General features: G+C 44.6%; 1 protein-coding gene across 5 annotated transcripts in view; it reads left to right on the forward strand.

Annotated features, from left to right (window-relative positions):
* Aff3 (ALF transcription elongation factor 3) overlaps positions 1–27,460 on the forward strand; it is a 471,150-nt gene that overhangs the window by 371,479 nt on the left and 72,211 nt on the right. For 4 of the 5 annotated variants that reach the window (XM_050134761.1, XM_050134764.1, XM_050134763.1 and 1 more), the window contains one exon: positions 10,600–10,640. In XM_050134761.1, coding sequence (XP_049990718.1) covers positions 10,600–10,640 — 41 coding nt within the window. The remainder of the gene's footprint in view (positions 1–10,599; positions 10,641–27,460) is intronic. The other variant, XM_050134762.1, reaches the window with a different exon arrangement.

Raw genomic sequence — 27,460 nt, forward strand, 5'->3', positions numbered from 1 at the left:
CTAAGATTATAAGGCAGCTATACATGAGTTTACAGATACCATGCCTGCTTGAGGGGGAAAAAAGGTATCTATACTATCTGCATGGAAATTCTATACACATTTCCTACACACATTCATTTTATGCTTGACATTTATGTCAAGAAATATTAAGGTTACAAGGTTTTCTCAGTCATTTCCAGCTGACATCCCCAAGCAAAGAGAATGGGATCTCATCACTATATCTCTCAGATATAACAGAATTTTGTGTCCTCAAACTATGGCAAGGTTTACTTTATAAGGTCTCTGTGACACCCTTGAAATGAAAGCATTCTGTCATAAAGACTCTTAGAATCCTTCACTTGATGAGGTCTGAGCAGATCTGAGAAGCACATTCCTGGTTTGGATGTGTATGTAGTAGATTCCACCAGTTAACTGTCCCCTGGACAACTGTGAAGGAATCAGAAGACTTCCGGTGAGTGGTTCTGTGCCTTAAAGGAGGTCCACGGTGGACTTGGAAGAGAGAGGAATCCTAGTGCCTGTCTCACCCTCTGGTCAAAGTGATAATCTCTGCCTCTCGAGTCTGGGGAAAGCTTAGGAAGTGAGACAGAGCAAATCTCTAGACAGGATTATTGCAGCTGAGGCATGAGGAAAGGGACACATGACTGAGACTTTTGGCAAGCAGTCACTGAGAGAGCATCAGCTGCTCGCAGGGTTTCCGAGATGACAAATCCGGAGCTCAGGGAGAGCAAGGGAACAGCCATCCACTCTGAATGGCGACGTCTGTGCCTGCAGCTACAAGTAACCACATTATCCACAGAGATTGGGCAGCCTTTTCATTTTAATTATATAAGTGCATTTTTCTCTTCAAATGAGTGTAGTTTATCCACTTAAACTGACTGTTGTAATTTTACAGACGGCGATCATCGGATTTAATCTGTAGAGGGGAATTTCTCTACTGGCCTAATTGATTTCTCAACACAATGAAGGAAAGTTACCTTTTAATCCCCAATCAATATTTAGAGAGCATACAATTAATTTAATAGATATCTATGTCATTAACATAAATCTGCAAGCTAAAGAGGTAATTATTTTCTTATTTATAATGCAGAGAGTAATAATCTTGTCTGTCAGGAAGAATCCAAAGCCTCTGTGCCCCTGGCGTGTCCAGACTGCAGGTGTGGGCCGCTGAGCCCCACAGGGCAGCCATCATGTTTCATTTGGCCTCTTACGGAGTGGCAGAGAAATAGCCCTATCTCGGTTCTCCGCTCAGGCCTGGAGAAGTCACTGATGACTCACGCCAGCTCGGGGTCAGCTATTAAAAGCAGGTTTCTGCTCTTCATCCCCACCTCCTTCTTTCATTTTCATATGGCAACTGCATAACAGAAAACAGAGCTTTGAAAACATTGAAAAGGAAAACTTTAAAGGCATTGACAGTGCGTGTCAGTCAGGGAGCACATGATGTGGTCACGGAATGAAACGCAGCCGGGAACGAGAGGTCTCTGCAGCCCAATTCCTCTCAGTGAGTTTTTTTTTTTCTTCGTTCTCGGCCTCAGCTTGGTTGATGTGGAGGTTCTTGGCCTGTGAAAATTTATTACACACAGAGTCAATCTGCATTCAGGCAGCCAAGTCTGAATAAATAGAGTCATTGTGCTTGTCTGGGATTTGTGGCCAGAGTTCATCCAGTCAGCGTGACATTCGCATCCCAGGAGATTCATAAAAGCCAACACCCTGGTATGTGCGCTTGGATCCTGCCAAAACTGTGTAGAATTATATAAACAGGAGTGGAAGCAGTAATCAGGACCAGGTTTGGGGGGCATGGCTCCAAAATCAAGTTTCTCTTCCATGAGAAATGAAGTGTATTAGAGATGTTATTTGTATCCAAACAAGAGCTAGACATATTTTGCATAAATCATTCCAAGAATAGTCTTAAATGCCTACTAAGCTCCACATATCCATGCAAGCTGCTGGCTTGTTGCTCAAGATGAATTACACATTAGTAATGTTTATTGTGCTAATTTAACCGCAAAAACTTTAAGTAAATTTTCATTGCCAGAAAATGCCTTGTTTCTGAAGGACGATGCAAAAGGCTATATGGTATATATTTTAAACCTAACAGGAACACCGGGGGGGAGGGGGAAGTAGCTTATATTTGGTTCTGTTTCTAGTCTTGTAATCATGTTCCTGAGTAAACACTCAATTTGATAGTATTGCCAAGATAGTTTCCCTTCTGTATGGAAGTACAATTGAAGACACCTGCCTGTCAGATCTTTGTCATACCTGTCTAGGAACGAGTACCCATCTGAACTCAAGGAAGTTGAACTTGAACACAATCAAGGAAGCAAATGTTAGGTGCTCAGCAGGAGGGTGGGCTTGTGTATCAGCCCTACCGTGCAGTTAGGTAACTCATTTTATAAGCAAAACCTTTCTGTCATCCAAAGTAAATGAAAATTTCCCTATCAAATAATGGAAGCCCCTGAAAGCCACACTTCAAGTCAGCTGTAATTTCCAAAATTGAAATAGTTAACTTAAATTTCACTGTCCACAAATGTGCAAAGCCTTGTACGCTGTTCCCTAAAATGATTTAGAGACCTTCTCTTTGAGGCTCAGTGAGATTTATATAAGCCCAGGCTGAAGAATGTGCCTTGACTTCAACCTCAACACCATGAATGGAAATATGAAAAATGTAAAAAAAATTATATAAAAATTAAAAGACGATCCACTGGATATAGGCAAACAAATGATTAGCACAAAGACAGGAAACCATGGAGTTTGCTAAAACCGTAGAATTCGCACTAAGGAGCTATATTTTTTTAACTAAGGCAATATTTTGTTATTAACAGATGTCAGTACCACCCACCCAGACCCTCCATTCTAGAAGCTCAGGGAAACCAGCCTCTGGAGCTCATGGGCCATTCTTCAGCCTAGCGATCGGTGGCACTGTTAGCTGGCAATGAAAGTGGGATTCTCCCTCCAGAGCAGGTTCCTTCAACTGGGAGGAATGACCCTTTGTGCTGTGACTTCCATGATGCCGAGTTTGGGGGATTTGTGTTTGTTTTCCTCCTTAGCTTGCGGGGGTGATGCCAGCTTCTAGATTGTCTGCTGTCTTCCTATGCTGCCGCATCTCTCCAGGTGGGGGAGAGGTCCTGCAGCAAAGGAATTATCTGCAGTCAGGTATTCGGGTGTTTGGTCCAGATAGCATTTGGAAATTCTTGTTTTCATTTTTGTTGTCCTAATTTTCCTTCGTGTGTGGGGCTGGTTATCTCAGAAGCACAGCTCTTCTCAGGAGACTCTTAGCCTGGAGAAGCGCAGAGACAAGGCATTTTTGTCATCCAAGGGCTCTTGGCACGTCCCGGTTCTATCCAGACCAGCTCTGCAATCCATTGGTTGTGATGAATGGAATGAAATCATCTCTAAGAAACAGATCAGACAGTTGTTAAACGTGGGTCCACAGCACACCATAGGTGAGCTAGGCTCCCAGGCAGAGCACACATATCATTAGAAATGTGTTTTGGGGTGGCAAAGAAAGAGACCACCATTCTCTTAAAAAATACTTTACTTTTAATCAGTAGGGTGTGCTTGGAAGAATGAACACACTCTGAAAGAGAAAAGTGCACTTGATTTTTATTCTAAAACAGTTAGTAGCTGTGTCTTTTCACCATTGGCTGGGGTTAGACCTCACATTCTTATTTAATTAGAACTGGTCAGTAAAACATGAAGGAGGCTGTGAAAAGGTTACAGGGAGAAAGGGTTACTGCTCCAGGCCGCCAAAATCAATAATAGAGCATTGGGTCTTTGTGCAAACAAATGTCTTACTTGGTGGGAATGATTAAAACATTTGCATAAAAGTCTTAACCAGGTGAGGAAGGTAAAAAGATTTTAATTCCTTATCCTAAAACTAGGTTTTATAGAATTTGATAGAAAAGGCTCATATTTGATACTACTCACAATCATTACCACACCTGAAGCGTGGAAGGTACAGGTCAGCCAGGATTTCTCCCTGCGGAGGGTGGATCAGCCTTGGCTCTGGGTTTGTCATCCCCTTAAGGTGTTGTTCTTAAAAGTCCAAGGCAGTGCTAGGAAGAGTGTGTGCACTTCCGTAAGTGGCTGCAGAGTTATGTTCATATGGGAAGTGAAAATTCAAACACCAGTAATGCACTGGAAGTGTTTCCTCTTTCTCCTGCATGATTGGTTTGGAAGGTACAACTGGCATAACCTTGATCATTACAAACCTACTTTTACTCTCAAATATTGGGTATTTTTTAGTAGAAGAGTTTGAATATAACGTAAATTCAGGCTTAGATATGGGTTTTTTCAGTCATAGATGGCAGTTATAACAAAGCTACCAAGGTATTTATTTCACTTTCCTGTGTGGTCTTGATATAGAAAGAAAGTAACGTGTAGACTGCGCTTGCATTCACAGTTAGTGAATACCCACAAAGTCCAGTGGGATGTTAAGGGAATTCCACCAAAGCATCATACTAAGGTAGCAAATGTGACATTTGTAAAAGCTCCAAAGGCTTTTGGAAGCTCACAGAGTGAGAAATGACTCATCCTAGTATCCAACTGCTTGAGCAAAGAGAACCCCAGTGAAGTTGTAGTAGAACCGGAGCCCAGTAGGAAGACTGCGAGGGAAGGATGGAGGGATGATGATTTAATGGGGCTAGAGTACATTCGGACAAGTGGAATAATTTCAAATGTTATATAACAGAATACAGGTAACTATGGTTGACAACAGTTGCTCACATATTTCAAAATAGCTGGTTGGGAAGATTTTGAATGATCCTGACACAAAGAAAGTAGAAATGTTTGAGATCATAAAGATGCTGTTATCCTGATGTGATCATTGAACATCATAAACACATATCATATATCATATATCATAAACACATATCATATATCATAAACACATATCACGGTGGACTCCATTAATATAATATATTTCATATTACCACACATCAATTAAAATTTGGGGTATATTTTTAAATGACCATTACCAATAATTCATCACCATTTGGGTCTTATGCAAATTGTGGCCGCGTTCAGGTTGCCAGTGATTCAGAACTGTGTTCTACCGTCACCATCCACATTCCAAATTTAATCTCCCATTGTCGAGAACTAGAACTGTAAAGGCATAGCATCCTGTAGACTCTCTCCTAGAAGCTCAGCTGGCTTCGTAAACACGCGGGCATCCATGCACTGACATGTTTGTGCTGTCTTCCTGTGAGAAGGCACTGTTGTCTTCCCAGAGCTTTCTCAGAATCCAGACGTTGGTGCTACCCTCACACAAGAGCCCCCTCTCAATTCAGAGGGCCAGTAGGTTTAGCTCTCTGTTATCCAGCAGCATGTATCAATTAGGTTAATCCTAGTTACTCTCCAGTGGCCTTTGGTCCTACCCACACCTAAAACAGCTAGCTTGTCCTTCCTTAGACAGTCCTGTCATGATCTTCTAGAGTTGTTGGCGAGGTCGTGGTGAGATCAAATTATCTCTTAAATGAACAGCAAACTCTTAAGTCTGTAAAGGAAATGGCCAGCAGAATCCAACAGAGCCATAGGTAATTCAGAATATGTCTCTTCCAGGGAGTAGAACATCCTGGAAATGCTTAACAAAAGTACATATGCCTTCCCTAACCCCTCAGAAGCCTTAGCCATGCCCAGAAGTTCACACCCTCATGTGTAAGGAAGAATGCACTAAGTTCTCTGCCTTGTATCATCTTAAAGGTAGTATAGGAAGTCAAAATTAAAATACCATCTTGCCCGAGTGGCGAGCTCCCCAGAGCCCCAGGAGTAGGGCACCAAGTGGAGAGCTGAAGAAACAGTTATTTAAAATAAAAAGGAAGAAGAAGAACTAGACCTCAGAGTTAGGTGGAGTCTAAATCAGGGGAGGAGCACCGGGAAAGAACCAGAAAACCTTACACATGTTGGCTTGCCTGTAATTCCAAGGGCCACAGTTGTTTGTCCTCTGCTGCCCTGATTCAGCCGTTGGCTTTCTTTACTGATGAGTTCTGTCACCTCTGAAATCCTGCCTTGTCCATGTACGACTGCCCAGTGTGGGTTTCATAAAGAGCAAGCAGTGTTCACACAGACCAGTCTTTATTAGAACAACCAGACAGCCCAGGGTACCCGGCCAAGGCAGTTTTCTCCTCCTTCCCCCGACAGCCATCTGGTTAGCATCCCCTGTCATTCTCAGAGTGTTCTTACACAGAGGTTAAGTTATTATCCTCCCTGGCTCTGCCTAACCGTGGTACAGAACAGGGTGAGGAGGAAGCCTGCTGAGCAGAAGGCTTCTCAGACTGCATTTCTAGAAACGAACAGTACTGAAGCTTAAGGAAGAGACCGCCAAGAGGCGTAACAATAGCAAAGTGAGGATCCAGAACTTTGAGCCGTATGTGTCAGTGTATGAGAAAGGGGCGGGTACGTGTGCATGCGATATTCATGTGTCTGTGAGTGGGAATATGTGTGAGGACGCCGGAGATCTACCTCAGGTTTCGTTCACCTTTATTTCTACTTATTTCATTTTTTTTAACGGTTTCTCATTTTATCTGAAACTTGTAAATTAGGACAGGCTGGTTGAATAGTAAGCCCCAGGATTCGTGCCCCCCACAAACCACCAGGCTGGGATTATCAGTGCATGCCACTGCATCTCCTCCTCAGGCTCTGGGGTGCAAACATAGGTCCTTACACTGACGGAGCTGCCGCTCCCATCCTATTATTATTGGTGTCTCTGTTTGGTGTTTAACAGCTTTCGTCTACTATTTCCTGCTATCACCCACCATCTGTGTAAACATCCGACATGTGCTGAACTTAACAACACAAGACCTAGTCTACGCTTACCCATGCTCCTACACCCCAAGTCCCACATCTCCATGAGTGGTCTCTGTTCACGTCAAGTGCGCAGGTGTGAAATCTGGTGCCAGTGCCATCCTTGACCTGCCTGGCCATATCCTACCAGAGACAGTCCCCTCTTCTAGAACTGCAGAGTGTAGCCATGCTCTCTCCATCTTCATTGCTGTCAGATAGTCCCTTTCTCTGATCATTGTTAGCTTCGTAATAACTTCACATCTAGTCCTTTCTTATCTAAACTCAATTGCCACACAAAACAGAATCCAGTGTGACATCGGAAATATACGCTGTATCAACCGTCCCCCTGCTGTATTTTATTATAGATCCACAGGAAGTTACACAGGATATACAAGCATGCTTTATCCAGCTTCTGTCCATGTAAACCCTTTAATGACCTCCTATTGTCTTATGCAACCACAAGCCTACACTTGACCTCTGTTGCCCTTGAAACTGGCCTCTTCTTGCTCTGCCATGGTCCTGCTGCCCTGCTGAGCTGTACCACAGTGACCTTGTACAGTTTCTCCCCTGAGCCAGGATCTAAGCCTGATGCATCTTTTACTCTCACGCTGTTTTCTCTGTATCTAGCCCTTCCTCCTCACCTCCCCCATGTCTCTGATCTAATGGCTCTCCTTTCCCTCCCCCGTGTCTCTGGACTCATCCTCTCTTTTTTCCTCCAGGTCTTGTTATGTGTTGTATGCCTGTGGACCTTTCATGTGCGGCCCCACCTCAAGACTCAAAGAGATACCATGAAGACCTTAATCTATTTTTCCCATCACCTATGCCACATCCAGTGCCTACACATCGTTAAATTAATTATGAATCCAGGCATAAATTCTATTTACATCACGAAACTGGATGACTCCGAGCCACCTCTGAATGTCAGCCTCTTCCTTCCTTTTGTTTTATCCCCGCCTCCCACCCCAGTGTCTATGGACTTGCCCTATGCTAGACCCAGTTACAAAGGGGCATTTCATTTCCTCTTCGATTTCCTTTCGATAACAGATTGTGACTTGTAATTCCTTTAGCATACCCTGGAACCAGAATATCTGCTGATTATGTTTCTGAGCGCCAGCCTTGTTAAGATAAAGACAGAGAGGATGTCATCTCTTGAGGGGAGCTTGGAGAGTGACTATTTCTGGCAGAAAACTTGTTTTGTCTTAGAGACTTAAGCTTCAGAGTCATTCATGAATGACTAATGCACTCAGGAAAGATCAGTGGAGCATTCTCTGAACCCTCTCTAGTGACTCCGCAGAGACTGAATCAGGAAAGCTAGAGGAAAAGCTGATGAGAGATTAAGGAAGGAGAGTGTGGTCACGGCGATGCAACTCTTGAAGGAGTGGAACTGGGCCGTCCATCTAGTTTACGACCAGTTTCTCAGGCTTCAGTCAGGAGTCACCTGAGTAATTTTTTTCTTGGCTGTATATTTTTATATATGTTTATTTCTTTTACTATTTTCCAACTATAAATTGAGACAGGGTGCAAAAACTTAAGGATTTGGTTTTGTTTAGGAGAGTAGGCTCAAAAATTTCTCGGTAATCACTCCTTGCTTAGGTGAAGTCATATACCTGTTTTCTAAGAGTGATTTTAAATGTTTAATGCATTCTCGTTGCCTTTCTTAATGGATGGTGATTGTCCTCTGTAGAGTATTTCATAATGAAAAATACTTACAATGAGAAGTACAGTCAAAACAAGCATTTTAAAAATAAATAATACTTTGAGGAGTTGTGCTGAGTCCCACGGTATTGACTGTATGGTGACATTCAGCACACTGACAGACTGGAAGAATGATAAAAGACATTAATGGATGGATGGATGGTGAGTGCCCAGTCTCTAAGCCGGCATCCTGTGGGCTTGCTAAAAGAAAGCCACCATTGTCCCAGACTTCCCACACACCTTAGGATAGAACCCGCCAACATAATCCTGCAAGGTCATTAGCAGGGGACACTCTATGGGATGCACCTCAGGTGTGCACAGCCATTTCTTGGTTCTGTTTGTCTCCCTTTGCTCTCTAAATCCTTTTCCAACCAGCTACTCATCAACATTTGTTGCATCCTGTCCTAGAAGTCAGCAGGAAGAACCTTTGGAGGCAAGGAAGAAAAGAGTCAATTAGCTTTAAGTTCAGACTAGATCTTTAGTCCCATCCCTCATGGTTGTTAGAATACACACATGTGTGCAGATGCCCCTACATGTGAAGGTCAGAGGTCACTCACTGTCAGGTGTCTTCTTCGGTCACTATCCATGTTTTTTGTTGTTGTTCCTTAATGTTGGAATTTACTGGGTAAACAGAAATTTACAAAGTACAGCAGTCTCGTTGGCCGCAATTTGTTCCTAATTTTGCTTGATAGGTAACCATTGGCAATCTCAAGTTTCTCCATTCCAGTCTCAGTGACTAACACCAACTCTCAGACCACACATTATACCTCACACTAATGTAAAAATACACCATCACAAAGTGGCTTAGAAAAGGCTTAAAGAGGCTGCAGAGTTGAGAGAAGCTGTCCTCAAGTCAGAACCAAGGGTGAGTCTGTAGAGAGCCCAGGATAAGCCTCATTAACCACAGGCAGCCAGAGAGCCTGCTTAAGCACAGAGGTGTCAAATGCAGGTCTTGATGGCAGCCCATCAGCTTGAGGGTCAGTTTGAAGTGGGCTGAGTGACACCAGCAGGAAGACTGCATTTGAGACCAGACTGGTTACAGGACAACAGTGGCTAGTCAGCCTACGCGCTCCATTTCAGTCTTGGAGGGCTACTTTCTTTTCTTTTGCAGGGTCTCTCACTGACCCTGGAGCTCATTGGTTGGGCCAGGCTAGTGAGGAGTAAGTCTGGGAGTCCGCCTCTGCAGAGCCGGGATTGAGATGCACATGTGTGCATGTTTTCACAAGGATGCTAGGGATCCAGACACTAATGCTTTTGCTTGTACAGCAGGCACTCTACCAAACAATCCAGCTCCCCGGGTCACTAAAAGCTCTTTAGAAAACAAACAAACAAAACTGTTGTCACAACATCATGATGGTGCCTAATAACAATGATCTTATAAGACTGTGTCCTTGCCCAGACAGCCATCCACTTTCCAAATATGGAGACCTTTAGTAAATGTAAAATAACACAACAAAACAAAATACAAAACCAGTCAAAAATGAAAAAAAAAAAAGATGTGCATGCCCACAATATGCTTACAACATCAGCAGAAATGAGTGGATCCAGGGAACTTGATGACCAACCAGCCTTTCTGAACTGGAGAAAATGGACAGCTTCAGGTCCCCTGAGAGACAGTGAGTCAGGGGAACAAGACAAAGAGCATTAGAGGAAAATACCAGTGTCCTCCTCTGGACTCTGCCCACACATCCGTAAGTGTGCTCACATATGCACATCCACGGACACACAGCGCAGAGGCACACATGCCAACACAGATTTACACCTCTGCTGGTAAAAAGTTATTTTCTTTTCTTACAGGAAATGAGGATAAAGCAATGGAAAACTAATTTCAAGGGGTAGGAAAAAAAATCACTTCAGGTCTTCACCGTGTTTCCCGAGACTGCCCCTACATAGCCAGGGAAGAGTACTTAGCACCTCCCCCACTTCCGCCTCTTCTGGGCAAGTGTGCATTGGTGCAGGATAACCCAGAACCTTCCTTTCGTGACACAGCAGGGCTTTCTACTACTGTGTTGCTAACAGTTACTTGACAAAAATGTGTGTGGGACACAGGCTTTTTCTGAGATTGTAGATTGAGCGCATAATTTAAAAGTCAGAATATTAAATAAACATCTCCGTCCTTTCTTCCAGCAGGCAGCCCAGAGAACAGCTCTCCGCGCTCTATCTGACAGGTACATTTTGTCATTTTTATGAACTATAAATTGCTTTATGAAACATTGAGCCCTATTTATTGTGGCATATAATTCATAATCGGATTTTGTCCCTAAAGAATCTGTGGACTGGGATGTTAAACATTCTGCGTGCCTGGATTTGCCATGCGTGCATGGGGTTTATTACTGCAGAAATCGTCTTGTTGTATTTCACATAAAGTACGAAGAATCCTTGTTGTGCCGTGAAACAAGAGACCAGAAACTTCGGGGGAAAGGTCTGAGTGGTGCAGTAAATTCTGAACTTTGGAGCTGGTTGAGAGCCAAGCTCATTTTTCAGCAATACGTACTTCATTTATTTTGAGGTGTTTTCTTCACTCTTTCCATATCGTTTTACCCAGAGGACTCTGCCTTTTGATAAGATTTCCTCTTGAGTTGTATGCCTAAGCCACTCGTGGTCTCCCGCCTGACTTCTCGGTCTCGACTTGTTTCTCCTGCCTTGTGTTACTCAACTGGAATTTGCACCCTGCTTTTTCTGAAAAGAGAGTGCCAAATGGAGAAATACAGATTCGCTGTCTAGAACAGACGAAGGTGTGTGTGTGTGTGTGTGTGTCTGTGTGTGTGTCTGTCTGTCTGTGGTGATGCATCTCAGTTGACTGACACACACCTCAGTAGTATTGGCCAGGCAGCTTTTGCCCCACCCTTCCTTCTGACTTCTTTCTCTCAGAATGAGTGGTTACTGGATAAACCAGATCAGCCCAGCACTCCTCCCAGGTACAGCTCCTTGCTTAGGTGAATTATCTGGAGCACGTGGGTGAAAAGCATTTCCTCTAAGGAGGCCCGAACCTAAGTTTGTTTCTTTTGGCTAAAGAACCTTTGCCCAGTGACAGCCACCTAAGTGTGCCTGCTCTGAGAGCAGCTGCCACGTGATACAGAGCTGCTGTTGGGAAGCCCACAAACGCACGACTTCTGGGCCTTTTGATCAGAGAGATCAAACTCAGAGAGAAAAACCCAGGATCCAAACTCACTGTGTGGCATAATCAGACTCTCCCTACACATATTTCTCTCTTCGTTTTTATCTTCTCTTTGGAAATGAGAATCTTTGACTCAAATGCTTTGAACAGCAAGGGAAGCTTAGATTCATACAATGACCTTTACTAATACATGTAATATTTCCTTTTGGGAGGTACCATGAAAAGCTTGTGATATTATATCATATCAGTGTTTCTAGAACACTGTTGATATACTACAAACCACTGATTTACCCCCTTTGGATGGATGAAGTTTCTAATATAAAAATATATACTTGATAAAACTATGTATATATACAATGAGAAGCGTCATGACAACCTTTGTTAGAATGAACCAAACCGTCTTTTAAGAAAATACATTCCCTTTAAAGTCGTACAGGTTGCATCAGACACTAGTTGAGACATTCAAAGGTTTCTCCTCAAATGCCTTAGCCCTGGGAAGCCAGTGTGGCTAGATCTTAATGAGGAACCCTTTGACCTCTTTCTTATTTTCTCACTAAAATCCCCTGTCAAGCTAGTGACCTGCCCAGAAGCAGGGGTCCCCACTGTCACTGTTCCTCTGTTCCCCAGTATAGTAGGGATATTCCCCCATTCAATCCAGAAGGTTTTTACTCAGAATTAGAGGAACTAGGCTCACTTCCAGGTGATGGCTTGGGTTAACACACTGCTCTGGTGATACAATTGTGAGAAGCTCCTGTCTCCATATTTCTCGACATTCAGAGCCACTTGAGAGTCTTGTTACAAGCCTGAAGGTGTGTCTAGCCTTTTGACATTGTGACACAACATTATGACAAAATTTGTGTTCAGAAACCAAATAACTGAGTTAGAATTTAAAAGTGTTTTAAGTGAGCCTAGGAGTCTGTGCTGGTTGCGTTGGTAGCCATCCTTAGGCACACGCAGCTCATGGCCGCGGGCTGGTCACCCTTTTAAGGTATGTGTAAGTGAAGATTAAGGGTGCCTTGGGCAAACTGAGATCTTGTGGTTGGCTTGTTTAGCTCATCAAGAATTTTGTCCCTTCCTCCTCTGAACACATTCTGTTTTCTGGGGCTTACATGAGAGCATTTGAAATCATCTGGAGAATGTTCACTGTGTTGCCCTGCTTGCCTCAATCTTGCTGTGTAGACTAGGCTGGCCTTGAAGTCATAGGGATCCATTTGCCTCTGCCTCCTGAGGTGTGTGCCACCATATGCAGCTTTTATAATTGTGTTCCTGGCCAGCCAGGACTACATAGCAAGGCCCTGGTTTGTTTGTTTGTTTTTAAGAAAAAAAATAAATTATAAAACTCTTCTTCAAAATTGGGACTTAAAAATACCTCCTGGATTCTTTGGATTCATTATTTTCTAGTTTTTTGAAAATTAGAGAATAGTAACTGGACACATGGCAGCTGCCTTTTCCTATCATATTACTTAACATTTTGAATAAATCAAACCAAAATTTTTAGAGAAAAAAATCATTGTGCATTGGGTCCACATCATTGTATGAAAAAAATGAATGAAATTTATGCCTTGGCAATGCTGAAGCATGCATGCATGGGCAGCCCATACCTGTCCATATTGTGTTTCAAGGTCTAATATGCTAAGTTGATGAGGACAACTGACCAAGTCTCTTCCTCAAGAGGGTAGCAGATCTCATTACAGATGGTTGTGAGCCCTGAGAATTGAACCCAGGACCTTTGGAAGAGCAGGCAGTGATCTTAACCACTGAGCCATCTTTCCAGACTTGCTTAATATTCTGTATGTCAGATTTTGAATGAAACACATCACCTCAGATCATGGCCTACTCACAGTAGCTTCTTAGAGCATGAAATAATCTATTAATTACTGGTTGCTGTGACAACCTATCTGATAAAGCACCTTAAGGAAGGAAGGGTTTATTTGAACTCATAGTTACTTAGCATCACGGGAAGAAAGCCATCATGGCAGGATCTTGGGACAGCCAGTCAATAGTGTCCCCAGTCAGGAAGCAGGTAGCAGTGATAACATTCACTTTCTCCTTTTTCTTTAGTCTGGGATTGCAACCTGTGAAAGTGAGCTGCCCTCAGTTGAGGTGGGTCTTCACACTTCTGTTAACCTGCTTTTGGCCTTCCCTCAAGACATGCCCAGAAACTTGTCTCCTAAGTAATTCTATTTCCTGTCAAGTTGACAGTGTAAACCATCACAGTCTGTCCTACACCAAATTATAGAGACCCTTCTGACGTTCTAAACTATATTTTGTTTTAGCCTGTTATCACTTCTTTCTATAAAATTCCATAACAGTTACACAGCATTTCCGTTTTTATCCAAATGACAAAGCCCTTTTCAGACCTAGCCTGTTTTCTAAGTTCTCTGATTCTAGAATTGGGAAGAGACGCCCAGTTGGCTCCAACCATGCTTCCTTGAACTCTTCTTTAGAGACTCCACTCCCAAAACATTGTCTAACCATCTGCCCATGGGTACAGTGATGTTTACCAAGGGTGACATCATGGTCCTGATGAAAAAGCAAGGTTTTGCTGACCAGGTTGTTGGGAAGATCTGGATTTGCATTGTAAGATCAGCTGGAAGAAAGCCCTCTAATGCTTTGACACCTGGTCCAACAAGGCCTACTATAGGGAAAGGAAAGGAACGAGTCTCCCATTCCCTTCCTAAGATAGAGCAGGGTTCTCATGCCTCTTGGGTACTAATGATTGTGATACTATCCAAGGACTTACAAAGGTTCTCCTTTCCAATCTCAAAAGTTACCTGGCTTGTTTTCTAAAGACAAATCCTACCCACTAAAGAGGCACAAGTCCAATGTTCAATCATATACACTAAACTCCTTAAAGTGAAGTTTATCTTTTTTAACTGTACATTTTAAATTCTACATATCCATAGGCATGATAGGTTGATACATGAGCACTTTGTGTAATATTTTACTTAAATTAAAAAAATCTTGGAGCTGGGTAGATATCTAAGTAGTTACGAGAAGACGCAGCTTTGATTTCCAGCACCTCCATTGTGGCTCACAACCCTCTATAACCCCAGATCTAGGGGACCCAAGAGGCATGCGCCTGGTACACATATGCATACAGGCAAGACATTCATACACATAAAAGTAAAATAAAGTTTTAAAGAATTTACAGCATCTATCTCCTCAGACATCATTTCTTTGTTGAAAATATTCATATGCCTTTACTATAGCTTTTTTTAAATGATTTTTTTTTTACATTTTGTGTTTGTACATACGTGTCTATGCCAGCATGCTTGTGTGTGGAATCGGCCCTCTCCTTCCACCTTGGTCTCAGAGACCAAACTCGGGTCATCAGGCTTAGTGACTTTACCCACGGAGCCATCTCTTTAACCCTCTTCTAACTTTCCAAAATGCATGCAGTTTGTTATCATTCTCTGCAGACAATCTGCTGTGCCCTGGGGAGCTGGAGCTTAATACCCAGGCCAGGTGCTCGAAAGTTTGGGGCGTCTCATAATCAATAAACGGTCTCAGAACATTAAAGATAGAATGCATCCATTGCCTAACTTTAGAAAAACCACATCAGATATCGACCCCAGCAATGGACTTTGTTTGTAGTTCATTCCAGATAGTCACAGCAGAGTACACCAGGCAGGGTGAGAAACAGGACCGCAGCCCAGTTTACCCAGACCTCCCCCCGAGACAACAGCATGTGTTGTAGGAGGATGGACTTGGTATGGGTTTTGTTCTTTTCTATACCTGAGTGTAGGTTTTTGTTTTATGTTTTGGAGAAGTATGCGGCCCACTGGTGTCCCCAAATGATGAAAACAAGAGGTAAACCAGGGCAGGAAGAGGTGCCTACTTAGTACCAAACTAGTAGCAAACTAATTAGTAGATATTAGTTTGCACAGATGCTCCATCTTTATCTTCTCAAGTGCCTTTTCTTCTTGTGGGTTGCTGCCCTTGTTGGGTATGAGGACAGATGAAGGAAAGAGGGACAGATGGACACTTGGTTTGTGTATAAAGGTGCAGAGTCCGCACTGCAAAAGCTACCACATTACCCGTAACCTGGAGAATATGCGAAGGGCTGGTAGAAAGGAAAGATGTGTATGCCGCGTATGAAGAGCCTTGGGTATGATTAACTTCTCTCTGGAAGTAGTAAATAGCAGACAACTCTGATCAGAAGAGAGATTCGTGTGATTTATCAATCCGAGCGACTGTTCATTTGCAGAGAAGCTGGAGGTCAATCTGGAAGTCCGCGGCCAGAGGAGCACGAGGAAATTGCCGGGACTAAGAAGTTAATCATACCCTGAGACTGTTTCCATCTGTCTTGGGGCGACAGAGCCCCTGCACGGAGAGCAGGCATGCTTTATAGCAGCAGATCAGGAATTAATATTTTCTGTGGAACCTCGGGCATCATTTGCAGCAACTTGGGTTTTATAAAAATGGAGCATAATTTTGTATGAATAAATCACACTCTGATAGAAATGTGAGGGGCTGAGGAAAAAAATTTGCTTGTCTATAAAAAAAAAATATAGAAGAAGAAGGATCAAGAAAGCCAACCTCCATGCAGCCGTTGAAGCAATGGCACTTGGAGGGCAGGGATGGCCATGCGCTTAAATTGTGCATATAATATATTCTAAAATGCCAGTGTGCAGCTCCAGCCATGGCTACATTTTTATAGCTTTGGAGACACATCACCAGGCTATAACCTGTCTGCCCATCTGGCAGATTCTCAGATCCAAGATCCATTTATATTGAAATCCAAACAACTGCCATGGATTTATTCATTTATTCCACCATCCGCACTGAGCGCGTGCAGCATGCTCGGTGGGGTGCTGCGCCCGGGCTGAAGTGCATTAGTTGAGAAGGGCTTCTGCTCAGGGCTTTGGCAGCCAGAGGACGGCTGGGTGTTGGGTTTACAAAAAGAGAGGCCTGGTACTGCTCCTGTGCTCGCTGCTTTCCAGTTTTCCCTTTCTCAGATAAATTTCATGCATGGAGTCCTATTTTCCATGGGGAAGTCTAGAAAGAAATGAAGTAAATGATGAATAGCCTACAATTTCGGGAACTTCACCTCCACCTAGAGAGTGGAATGTGAAATGACCTGTGTCCAGAAACACATCCCTGTTTGGAGGGACTGGCTGGCAGCGCTTCTTCTCCAGACTCTTCTTGGGGGGGAGGGGGGCGGCTAGTCACAGGGGCAGCTTCAGCTGAGGTAAGGGAATTTAGTGCGTTGGAGAGGGCCGCCAGCTCCCAAGGGTGCTCCGGGTTCTGTTCTGTCCAATGGGAGAGGAGAACAGCAGCGACTGTGTACTACTAATCGGTCCCTTCTTTTAGAAGCATTTTGCATGTATTTATTTATGTATCATGGGTGACACTCGTGCTATATGGGTCCTGTGTCTGTGAGAGGCAATTTGAGGAAGTCCATGCTCTCCTTCCCCCTTGTAAATCCTGAAGAATAAACTCGGGCTCAGTGGCAAGGACCTTCACCTGCTGAGCTATCTCACTGGCCCAAATGATCGCTGAGCATCATAAAGAGATGGGGCACTTTTAAGGAAGTTTTAAACTCACAGCTCTGACTATCAACTGTCTCTGTGGGGCCCATGTTCTCCAGTCTCTTTAACGCAAGGGATTCCTAGTAATGAAGATTTGGGATAGCATGCACCTCACAAGTTTTCAAAGAGCATTGCATGTAGAAGCTCTGTCCCATTTACTGTATCATTTTGTAGTCTTCAGAATAGTCCTGAGAGGTGTGTGAAACCCTGAAAACAAAAACAAATTTTTAAAACGGTAAATGTAAACTCAACAACGCGCAGGTGGTATGACAGAAGCAAGTGGCCCAGCTGTGATTAGAACTCAGGTCCAACCAGTGCAGTTTTGTCATCCTCCACACAGCAACAAAACAACAAAGCAAGCTTTGAAATGTCAGGGATCTCTGCTGTAGGCATAGCCACCTCTTGCATCTGTGTATTACTTCTGCCTTAGTCATCTCTTTGTCCCTAGAGTATTACCTGGCAACCAGGGGAGAAATTATTGGGTGGATAAATGAATGCATAAATGAACAAATGATTGAGTGAATGAATGAATGAATGAATGAATGAATGTGGTTATATTCTGGTGTCTGAAGACACCAGATTCTGCTGTCTGTGGCTCCCACTCCCCAGGTGCTTAGAACGTGGCAAAGAAAGTAGAGTTGTGTGTATACGGTATGCATAGTGTTCTCTTGGAACAGTTGTGTGTCAGCATGCTAAGGGCATCATTGATACTATTCATTTAATCCTCGCCATAGCCCGCTCAGCAAGGAAGAAAGGATTCAACATTAGGGCTATAAAGAGACGCTGTTGTCAATAGGATTCCATTTCGCTTCATATTCTAAACTGCTTTCCCTAAAATCCTCCTGCATCTGGGTTTCTGTTAATAGACTCAGGCAACTTTCTTCTGCATCTCAGAGCACCAGAACAATCGGTCTGACCCCGGAGTTGATGCCTTTAGCCACATCAGTAAGCAGAGCGCCTGCCCCCGTCAAGCCTTGAGGAAATCGGTGACCTAGGCAGGGCATGTGATGGAGCGGAGTCTTTTCAGAGCACAGAAAGGGGAACTGAGGGGCATTTTAAGTGTGACATGAAGGAAAATTATATTAATGGCTATGAACAGGAATGGAGTGGAGCAGAGAATGAGGAAGCATCAGCTTGGACAGTGTTGGGCTGCAGGGTGGCCAGAGAGCACAGTGTTGGGTGGGGGTGGGACCAGCTCCACACAGCAATCCCAGCAGCTCCTCAGAATGGGAGCCCCATCTTAAAGAGTGAGTATTGCTCTGTGGGAACCATCATGTAATCCTGACCAAGTGCATGCCTTTTTATTTACTTATTTTTGTTTGTTTGTATTTGTGCATGCACAAGCACACACAAGGTGTGTGAATGGTGGTCACAGTGAGCGGGGTCCGGGGTTGAATTCTAGAAGTGTGTTCACTTGCCGAGCCATCTCTGCAGCCCCCGCATGCCTCTTAAAACCAAACAGTCCAGGAGTGTGCATCCTGCTCCAAGACTCCTGGCCCAGCCATCCCTGACCTCTCTCTTCTTTGGTAGACATCACAGAACAAAGCAAGGAGGACAGTGAGAATTGGGTAAAGCAGTCAACATCTGGGTCTAAACTTTTCCAGTTACAATAAGCAGGGCAAGGACCATGGCCTCCCTCTAGGTTTGTGGACAAACCACACGCACTTATAGAGAACGGCTGCTCTGTCCCTCTTCCTGCAGGGAAATAACCCCACCGCCACAGCATTCGGGAACACCTGTCACCCCGGTACCAGGGGATGCTCTTTGGCTCAAGTCCTCCTAGAGGCTTAGCACCCAGAAGAGAAGACAGGTCTGTTGGGAAGCCATAACCAGCCTTAGCTTGTCTGTCCGTCCGAGGAAAGCTGGTATCAGCAAGTCTCCACAAACAGCCCTGGATAGTTCTCACCCACTCTTGTGTAACATGTTCTAGCCTGTTCTTCCATAGGGCCCTAGATGAGGTCCACACCTATCTCTGATGGACTGGCCACAACTGTGTCTCTAACATCTTCATTCATGTAGAAGACTCCTCTGGATCAATTTCTGACACTCTTCCTGATAACTGCTCAAGAACTGGCCTGGTTTTCTCACTGTAGAACAAATAATCCTTATTATTTCAAAATCAAACCATCGTTCTCAGGTAGAGCACTGTGTGGGGCCATGAATAAAGCCATATGTGCTAAGTCTCTCTGGTCCTTAACAGGGCCCTGCGATATCCATCGCACTCACAAGCAGAGACCCTTCGCTTTGCTCCCCCCTCCCGCTCCTATAGGACCACCACATAATTGTCCCTCACAGCCCTTGGGTGGCCGTTAGCCCAGTCAACTGCATTAACACGACATTAACAAGGGGGGCACCCACAGGCTAGAGGATCTAAAGCTCAGCTTTAACACACACCCCCCAGTACTAATTTCCACAATAAAACTAAATGGCTCCAGAGAAGCCATTGAGTCGTATCAGGTAAATAATACACAGTTTAAAAGGTCCCAAACATGTATTTCACGCAACAGAAGAGAGTCCAGGAAGAAGTTACAGGCTTTTGAGTAAATAAATAACGAGTTGTATAAAGCCACTAATTGCCCTTTAAAATGGTTTAGTGGGTTTGAGAGTGCTTGAGGATTAATACAGACTTGTCACCTGATGTCTGGCCAGGGAGGAGTTAGCCCCAGGGTCCTCTGGGTGAAAGTGCTTTAACCCATTAGTTAATGCCCAAAATTGCCATGAGCCCCAGCTCATAGGTGACATAAGTTGAAGCATACACAGAGGAACTTCGACTCCTTTATAAAGAATAATAGGGGTGATGTCTGTGGCAACATGCATTTGCTTAATACCAGTGACATGTATGAGGAAAATGGTTAAAATATGTGATACGTATTTGCACAGTAATATATATATGAAAATGCTCTATTTTGCTCTATAAATTTTTTATATATGAAAGTGAATAGGTCTGCAGATAAAGGCTAAAATCCCTAATCCAAATTCTCAGATCCAAAATGCTCCAAAATTCAAGATTTTTGGAGCACCAACTTAACACCACAAGTGGAAGATTCCCTGCTATGAAACCTTGCTTCATGTATAGTGTTACCTAAAACACCATCTCAAATTGCCTTCAGAATGTCTGTATAAGGTATATATGAAACAATTGACTATACAAGTAGACTTGGGTCCCAGTACTAAGACAGCTCCCGACCCTCCCTCCCTACCCCAACTCTCTGTCTCTGTCTCTCTGTCTCTCTCTCTCTCTCTCTGTCTCTCTCTCTCTCTCTCTCTCTCTCTTTTACACACACACACACCCACACACACACACACACACATAACACTGAATCATCTGAAGAAGAATTGAAGTCTGAAAACATTCTAATGTTAGAAATTTGGGAAGCTCCAAGGTGGCCTCTCCTACATAGCAGGAGATCAATGTCCTCACATGGCTTTGAGGTCCTGGGGTTCCCACTGAAGCACTCTTTACTCGGATAGGATTAGAGGTGACCCTGGCCTTCTTGAGTGGGATGAAGGAGAGGCTAACTCACTGCTCATCCTGCTCCTCCAGCTACAGTGACTGCTGAGGAGCACAGCTGATTGGCACCTTGTTCATCTGTGCCGCTGTGTTCTGTAAACCCTCAGAAGGGCCAGAAGGAGCCAGGTCCTCACACTTCAGTGACGGGACAGTTGAACACGCTGCCCTTGGCTCATTTCACCCAGTATCATCCCACACTGTGTTCCCTCACTGCTGAATGCATCCTCTCAGGCTTTTGATAAAGTCCCCAGAGGCAAGACATTTCAACCACGGGCCTTTTTTTTTTTTTTGCTTAGTCTTTGTCACTTGCCTTTGAACAAGTCCTGTGCCTTTGAACACATTTATAGCTGTCCTTTCTACACCAAGGGTAGTGGATGTTCTGTGTGTCTCATGTTTATGGCTCATTTAATTTTACTTAAATTTACATAAAATGGTCATCGCAGGGTTTGTATTGCTGTAAAGCGACAACACGTAAAGAAAACATTTGACTGAGGGTGGCTGGCTCACAGTGTCAGAGGTGTAGTCCATTATCATCGTGGCGGGGAGCATGGAAGCATGCAGGCAGAAATAGCTGAGAGTCTACAGCTTGCAGGCAACAGGAAGTTGACTGACCGTCACACTGAGAGAAGCTTGAGGAAAAGCCCTCAAAGCCTGCCTCACAATGACAAGGCCACATCTCTTAATAGTGCCACTCCCTTTGGGGGAGTATTTTATTTCAAACCACCACAATGGTGCATGTGGCATTTCTCAACACAAGAGCCAAGAAAAAAAAAGCTATTGTATAACAAATATATTTTTCCTGTCATGGCTATGTATTAAAAAAAATAGAACTTTATAAGTACATATTTATGAGAGAGACACTCCCCCTATACCTTGTTGCAAACTGCTTTGGTTATAGACGACTGCCCTGCAGGAACTGTGTTACTATGTGGTAAATTGCTGGCCAGTTGTTTCAGAGTGTTCAAACCGACCACCAGTGAAGATATTCCGTATAGTTGTCACCTGCTTTGGACTTGAGCATATGTAGCTGTCATTCTCAGTGCCCCCAGTGTGATCAGTTGAGCAGAACCCAAAGGGGATCCCAGAGTAAGAAACTGTATTGGGTGGGGGTCTGTGTGCGTATGGAGGCCGGGGAACAACCTCAGGAGCTGTCTACCTCATGTTTTGAGGCAAACGTCTCTTATTGGCCTGGCGTTCTCCTGTTTGTCCAGGCTGGCTGGCCAGGAACCCTTCATGATTTCTCATTTCACCTGGGTTCTGGGGATGGCACCGAAGTCCTTATGTTTGCCGACTAAGCTGTCTTCCCCAGCTCACCAATAGTCTGTTTGACAAGAGCCGCTTTGAAAACGCTGTGTCTTTAGTGCACATGTGGTTCTGAACCCTGCTGTCCCTGACAGTGCCCCAGGAAGCCAGTGAGAGGAACATGCAGAACCGTGTGGTAAGCCATGCCATCGGCTGGGGTTATTGTTTCGTGTTTTGTTCAAAACTCAGACTGCTTAGTTGTTTAAAATGGGGATTCGTTTAAATCATTGCAGCAGTTCCTTTTTGGTTTGAAATCTCCCAAGTCCAAGGAGTCCTCGTTCTCTGCCTTTCTGAGCCTAACAGGCAGGATCTCCATCTCCATAACCGCCCTTCCCTCTCGGAGCTGTCCTTTAGCCAAGCATCTCTCTGGACTTGGGATCACACAGCCAGTTAGACCTTACTGCCCAGCCAGCTGCTAACTACAGTCTCGGGGCCTGCCCCTCTCGAGAAGTCCTCCCCTCCCAGTGACCTTTCATTCCTTTCAGCTCCTTTCATTCCTTTGCAGAGGCAGCCTCGGGCTGGTGCTGGCTACTTGCATTGGCTAGCTGGCCTCCGATGACTGTGATCTGGAGCCACTGCACTTCCCTGCTGCCAGGAAAGGTTAATGTGCTCCCGCTGGCTGGAGCAGCCTGACCTTTCTCTCTCTGTCCAACTCCCTGCCCTGTGCTGGTTTCTAGGCCAGTGTCTGGCAGCCCACATCACATCCTCCTCTGACAGGCAACATCCAGTGTCCATCTCTGCTCGTCCTGGGCAACATCAAAACCCTGCAAAGTACATCCTGGTGTTGGGGCAATCTACCAAATCCCAAGTGGATTTCTCCACCTTGTCCCCTTCGCCACTGTGATTGTCTGGTTTCCTTTTGTATGGTTTTCTGATCATTATCCCTCACGTCCTGAGAGATGGGATCTAGTGTGACTGCTCACTGTAGTCATTTCAGCTAAAATGTTGAAACAAGCTTGTGGAGACCAAAGTCATGGTCCCTCTTGTATATTACAGGCCAGGTTGGCCTGCTTGCTGGCCCTGATGTAGCAAATCGAATAGGGCTTTCTGAAAACCTGCCCAGACTGAGAGTCAGAGGCCCTGCCGCTTCCCATGCAGCTCTCCTTGGCTGGGTGCGCGTTCTTCACAGCCAGTGAGTCAGTGAGCCACTTGAGGTCACAGCTCTTCATCTTACAGTGGAGACACTCACCCTATTCAGCTTGCCTAATCCCAGAGCTCAAGGAAGCCAAGGCAAGTAACAGTAGACACTACATGAGCGTGGCAAATTGAGGTGTTAGTTACCCAAGAGGGTATCAGAAAGAGGGCCAGGCTTTCTGTGAGTCGCTGTAAGCGAGCTAGTTAATGCAATTGTAAAAGGATGAACGTCCCTCAGTGTGGTAGGAAGAAGAACACAAAGGAAGCTGTTAATGCGTCCTCTCTCGCAAAGGTGCATGGTCTTCTGGGCGTTGGGTTCTCTCTCCTCCTGGCATAGCATGCTGGCTTGCTGTCTCCAGCTCTGTGCTGATATCTCTGTCACCGTCCCATATCATCCCCAGAAAGCCTTCTTCTCTGGGTGTTACTATCCTCATCTTGAATATGGGAAACTAGAGTTTCAAACTGTTGAATCACTTGCCACCCAAAGTTAATGAACACAGTAAGGTGTGGAACCCACTGGAGCCAAGGTTTGAAAAGGCCTGATGTTTTTCTCCTGGCTTAGTAGCTACACATGAATATACTGACATATTAATGATTGCCTATGGTCCCACAAGACCCACATTCACTACCTGCTGGACACTCAGGCCGCGACCTGGTGGGGCTTCCAGTCCTGGGTCCCGGCTCTGCCACAGCCGCAATATGTAGGTTTAAATTAATTCTCTATTGCTCTTTTTATCAATAAGACTCGAGCGTCAAAGGCTTGGGTGAAAGCCTGCTAACTCAGAGGCTGAGTAGCAACTAGCTGACCTTGCTTTTTGGTCAGAAACACTGGAAGAGACAGGTCTCTTCCTTCATCTCAGAATCAAAAAAAAAAAAAAAGAAAGAAAGAAAGAAAGAAACGCCAAACTCAGGTCCCCACCCTTTCCTTCCTGTCGTGTCTTCTCTATCCAAACTGCTGGCTTCTCTATGACAAATTCCAGTCAGCCAGCTGCTGACTCCACCCCCGGATTCAAGGTTTAACTTTCTCGTCAAATCTCCAGAATGTAAGAGTGTGATCAAAATGTCCCACAACAAGGACAATGTGTCCTTGGACGGGGAAGACCTGCCACACCACAGGCTGATTGCACGGGGCCTCCTTCCCTCTCCACCCTACTCAGTCCCTGAAAACAGCACACACTTCAGCTCTCCTTGAGTCATACACAGCACATGCAAGAGGGCTACACCCAGGGCCAGGACTGCTCAGCCCTCCTCCCCAGAAGATGGACTCAGATGGAGGCTTGTGTGGTACAACGTGCCTCACCTAGCTCGTTCCCCCCGAGCAAGCAGGTCCGGGAATTTCAGCCGTCTTTCCATGCTCTGTACTTGAAATAGGAGATGACAAAGCATTTGAAAAGCGCACTGGTTGGGCTTAGAGCGAGTGTTTCTCAGCCTTTCTAATGCTGAGAAACCCTTGAATGAAGATCCTCGTGTTGTAGTGAACCCCAGCTGTAAAATTTTCGTTGCTACTTCATAACTATAATTTTGTCACTGTTGTGAATTGTAATGTAAACGTCTTTGTAGATAGCTCACAGGTTGAGAACCACTCGCTTAGACAGATTGAGGTGAGACGGAAAGAAGAGAAAGTCAATATTGTCTCCTAAGATTTCTGTTCCTAGGGAGATTTTATTCCCCTTCCAACTGGCTGGAGATCTCGTACCTATTCACTAGCACTTCGAAATGAAAGACAGATTGTATTCAAGTATACAGCAGGTTTTTAGAATGTACACCCACCCAGATATCATTGCTTTGGAGACCAACCATCAGCTGTGCCGACTTTCTTGCCCTAGCAAAATGCTGGTGCTAAAAGGCAAGATCAAGCACCCTGTTCCTTCTCTCCTCTTAATCTCTTACCTCCAACCTGGGACCACTGTAACAGTGATTGATAAGGTTCAAAGGAGCAGTAGTAGTAAACATTGTCATGTAAAAGAAATTACTAATACAGCTATTCTCATCCAGAATTGTTTTTTATCACACACAGCTCCAATTTAAAGTCTAGTCTCCACTGAGAATTCTTTAGTCTCCCAACCGTTGCCTTCTTGGTTACCTGGAGGCCGTCCAGCACATTCTCCTTACCTTTACTTTTCTGCCAGCAGTAGTCAAGCAGATCAGTAGCTGATAGGTTACAGACAGCACCTGGGTCCCTTGGAAGACTTGTGTGTGGCTCACAAAGCTCGGTACCCTTGGCCTCTGTGGCCCCGTCCCAGTGGATCTGAAACTGTAGGAGCACACGTGACCCCCATATACCCAAATTTATGACTCTACCCTTCTATTAGTACAGACAAGGTTTTCTCCACTAGGCTAAAGTTCTGGGAGATTACATATCATGAGATATGTTTGGCTTTTTAAAAACACACACAAACTGTTGGCAAGACTGTAGAGAAATCAGAACCCTTGTGCAGTGTTTGTGGCCTTCTCAATGGTACAGCTGCTAAAGTATGATAACACCTCAGATTTTAAGAAATCTCTCTTCTAGTGCTGTGGCTCAGTCTTGAGGGGACAATGAAGACTGTTTCCTAAACTCTTCATGACTATGACAGGCTCCTGCAGGTGGCCTTACGTTTTCTGGCGCCATTGTAGGCTTTCGCTGGCAATCCACCTTCCTGTGTTACCCTTCCCTGTGTGAGCTTCTCAGTGACTCCCCATCATACTTCAGCAGGCTTTTAACTTCACCTGGTGAGGACGATGCTCATAAAGATTTTCTCCTAGGGATCTTCTCCTAGCCTCCAAAAGGGAGTGGGCGGTGAAGCCTGGAACAGACTAGAGAATCAGGGGCATGCAAGGCTGTCTGAGGGCTTCTGTGCCTCCACACCCTACAAATTCTTCCATTACAGCCCTCATCCACCATCTCTTAGAATTAGGGGGTGAGAGCTTTTGGGAGGTAATTCGATTTAAATAAGGTCATGCGCTCCCATGATGCAACTAGAAAACATGCACAGGGAAGAAGTTTAGTAAGCACACAGTGAGATGGCGATAGGCCTGCCAGAAAGAGCTCTCGCCAACAAACACATGTGTTAGCACCTTCATCTTGGACTCCCCAGCCTTCAGAATGGCGAGAAGTGAGTATCTTACTTAAGCACTCAGGCTGTGGTGTTTCTTACAACAGTCTGAACAGACAAAGACACTACCCTATACACTGTTTCATTTCTTAGTGAGCATACGGAACATCGTTATGGCGTTTTCACACACACCTAACTCAGCAGTAGAGCCCTCACCTATACACTGCATTTTTAAAGGCCAGCTGTGTCTACTGCAATAGGAGGTGTGGCCTAGGCGTGTAGTAAAGCACTCGTGCCTAGATGTGCAAGGCCTGCGTTCAGTCCTCAGCATACAGATAAATATATATGGTCTACAGAAGAGGGCTTGCTTTCCAAAGGAATTTCCCACCATTTTGTGGACTATGAGTAAAAGATCACAGGAAGTATGAGTGTGGAAGGCAGAGGCTAGAAAGCGGAGCAGCTTTCTTTCCAATAAAATACTACGGTTTACACTCTGACATCATTGCTAATAGGATAGCACCCTCCGTTGTCTTCCTGTCCACGTGCCACAGAGCGTGCCAGCTGTAGTGCTCTGCAGACCCCTTAGTAACAGCATTCTGTACACCTGGGCTGGGCCACATCTCCTTCTCTCTCTCTCTCTCTCTCTCTCTCTCTCTCTCTCTCTCTCTCTCTCTCTCTCTCTCTCTCTCATAAACATGCTAGCCTGTTCCTGTGACCACTTCAGAAATCAGAAGTAGCCAGACAGTGTTTCAGCCATCAAGCCATGAACCGGTTTTATTTCAGTAGGAAAGTGGTCGCATAAGATTTGCTGCTCATCCGGAAACCCCAGGAAGCGTATTAACTCTGAGTTTCGTGGCTTTGGAGTGGACTCGTGATATTTCAGCACCGTGCTACTTTCATCTTCTGACTGTTCACACATGAACTGTTGTGTTAAGTTGCTTTTAAAATACAACTCTGGCAACTTGGAGGATGAATCCCCAGGTCCCCAAGCTTTCCTTGTCTGTCATTAATTGTAATTAATACTCTGACCCATTGTTCCAACTAGGATCCTGCCACAGGACATTTTGCAAAAACTCAAGGGGACAGTCTCCTGCATGGCAGTTAGTGGTGATGCAGTTTCTGCGTGTCACTCATCCTGCTGCATCACTCACCCTCATTTCCTGCTTTGCTGCATGTGTGCGCGTGCGCTTTTACACAAGATGAGCAGGAAAGGCCATAAACTCAAGGTTGCCAGAGTTAGCCCATCAAGATCCATTAACAGTGGATAATTTCGTGGTGTAAATGTCTTCTTGATGTTGCCTTCTATCCGATGTGCATCTGTTAAATCTCAACAGGTGTCCTGCATTTCATCTGG

Source organism: Alexandromys fortis, unplaced genomic scaffold (assembly GCF_014885135.2).
Source record: "Alexandromys fortis isolate MF-2015 unplaced genomic scaffold, M_Fortis_MF-2015_v1.1 scaffold_20, whole genome shotgun sequence".
In the NCBI taxonomy this organism is placed as follows: Eukaryota; Metazoa; Chordata; class Mammalia; order Rodentia; family Cricetidae; genus Alexandromys; species Alexandromys fortis.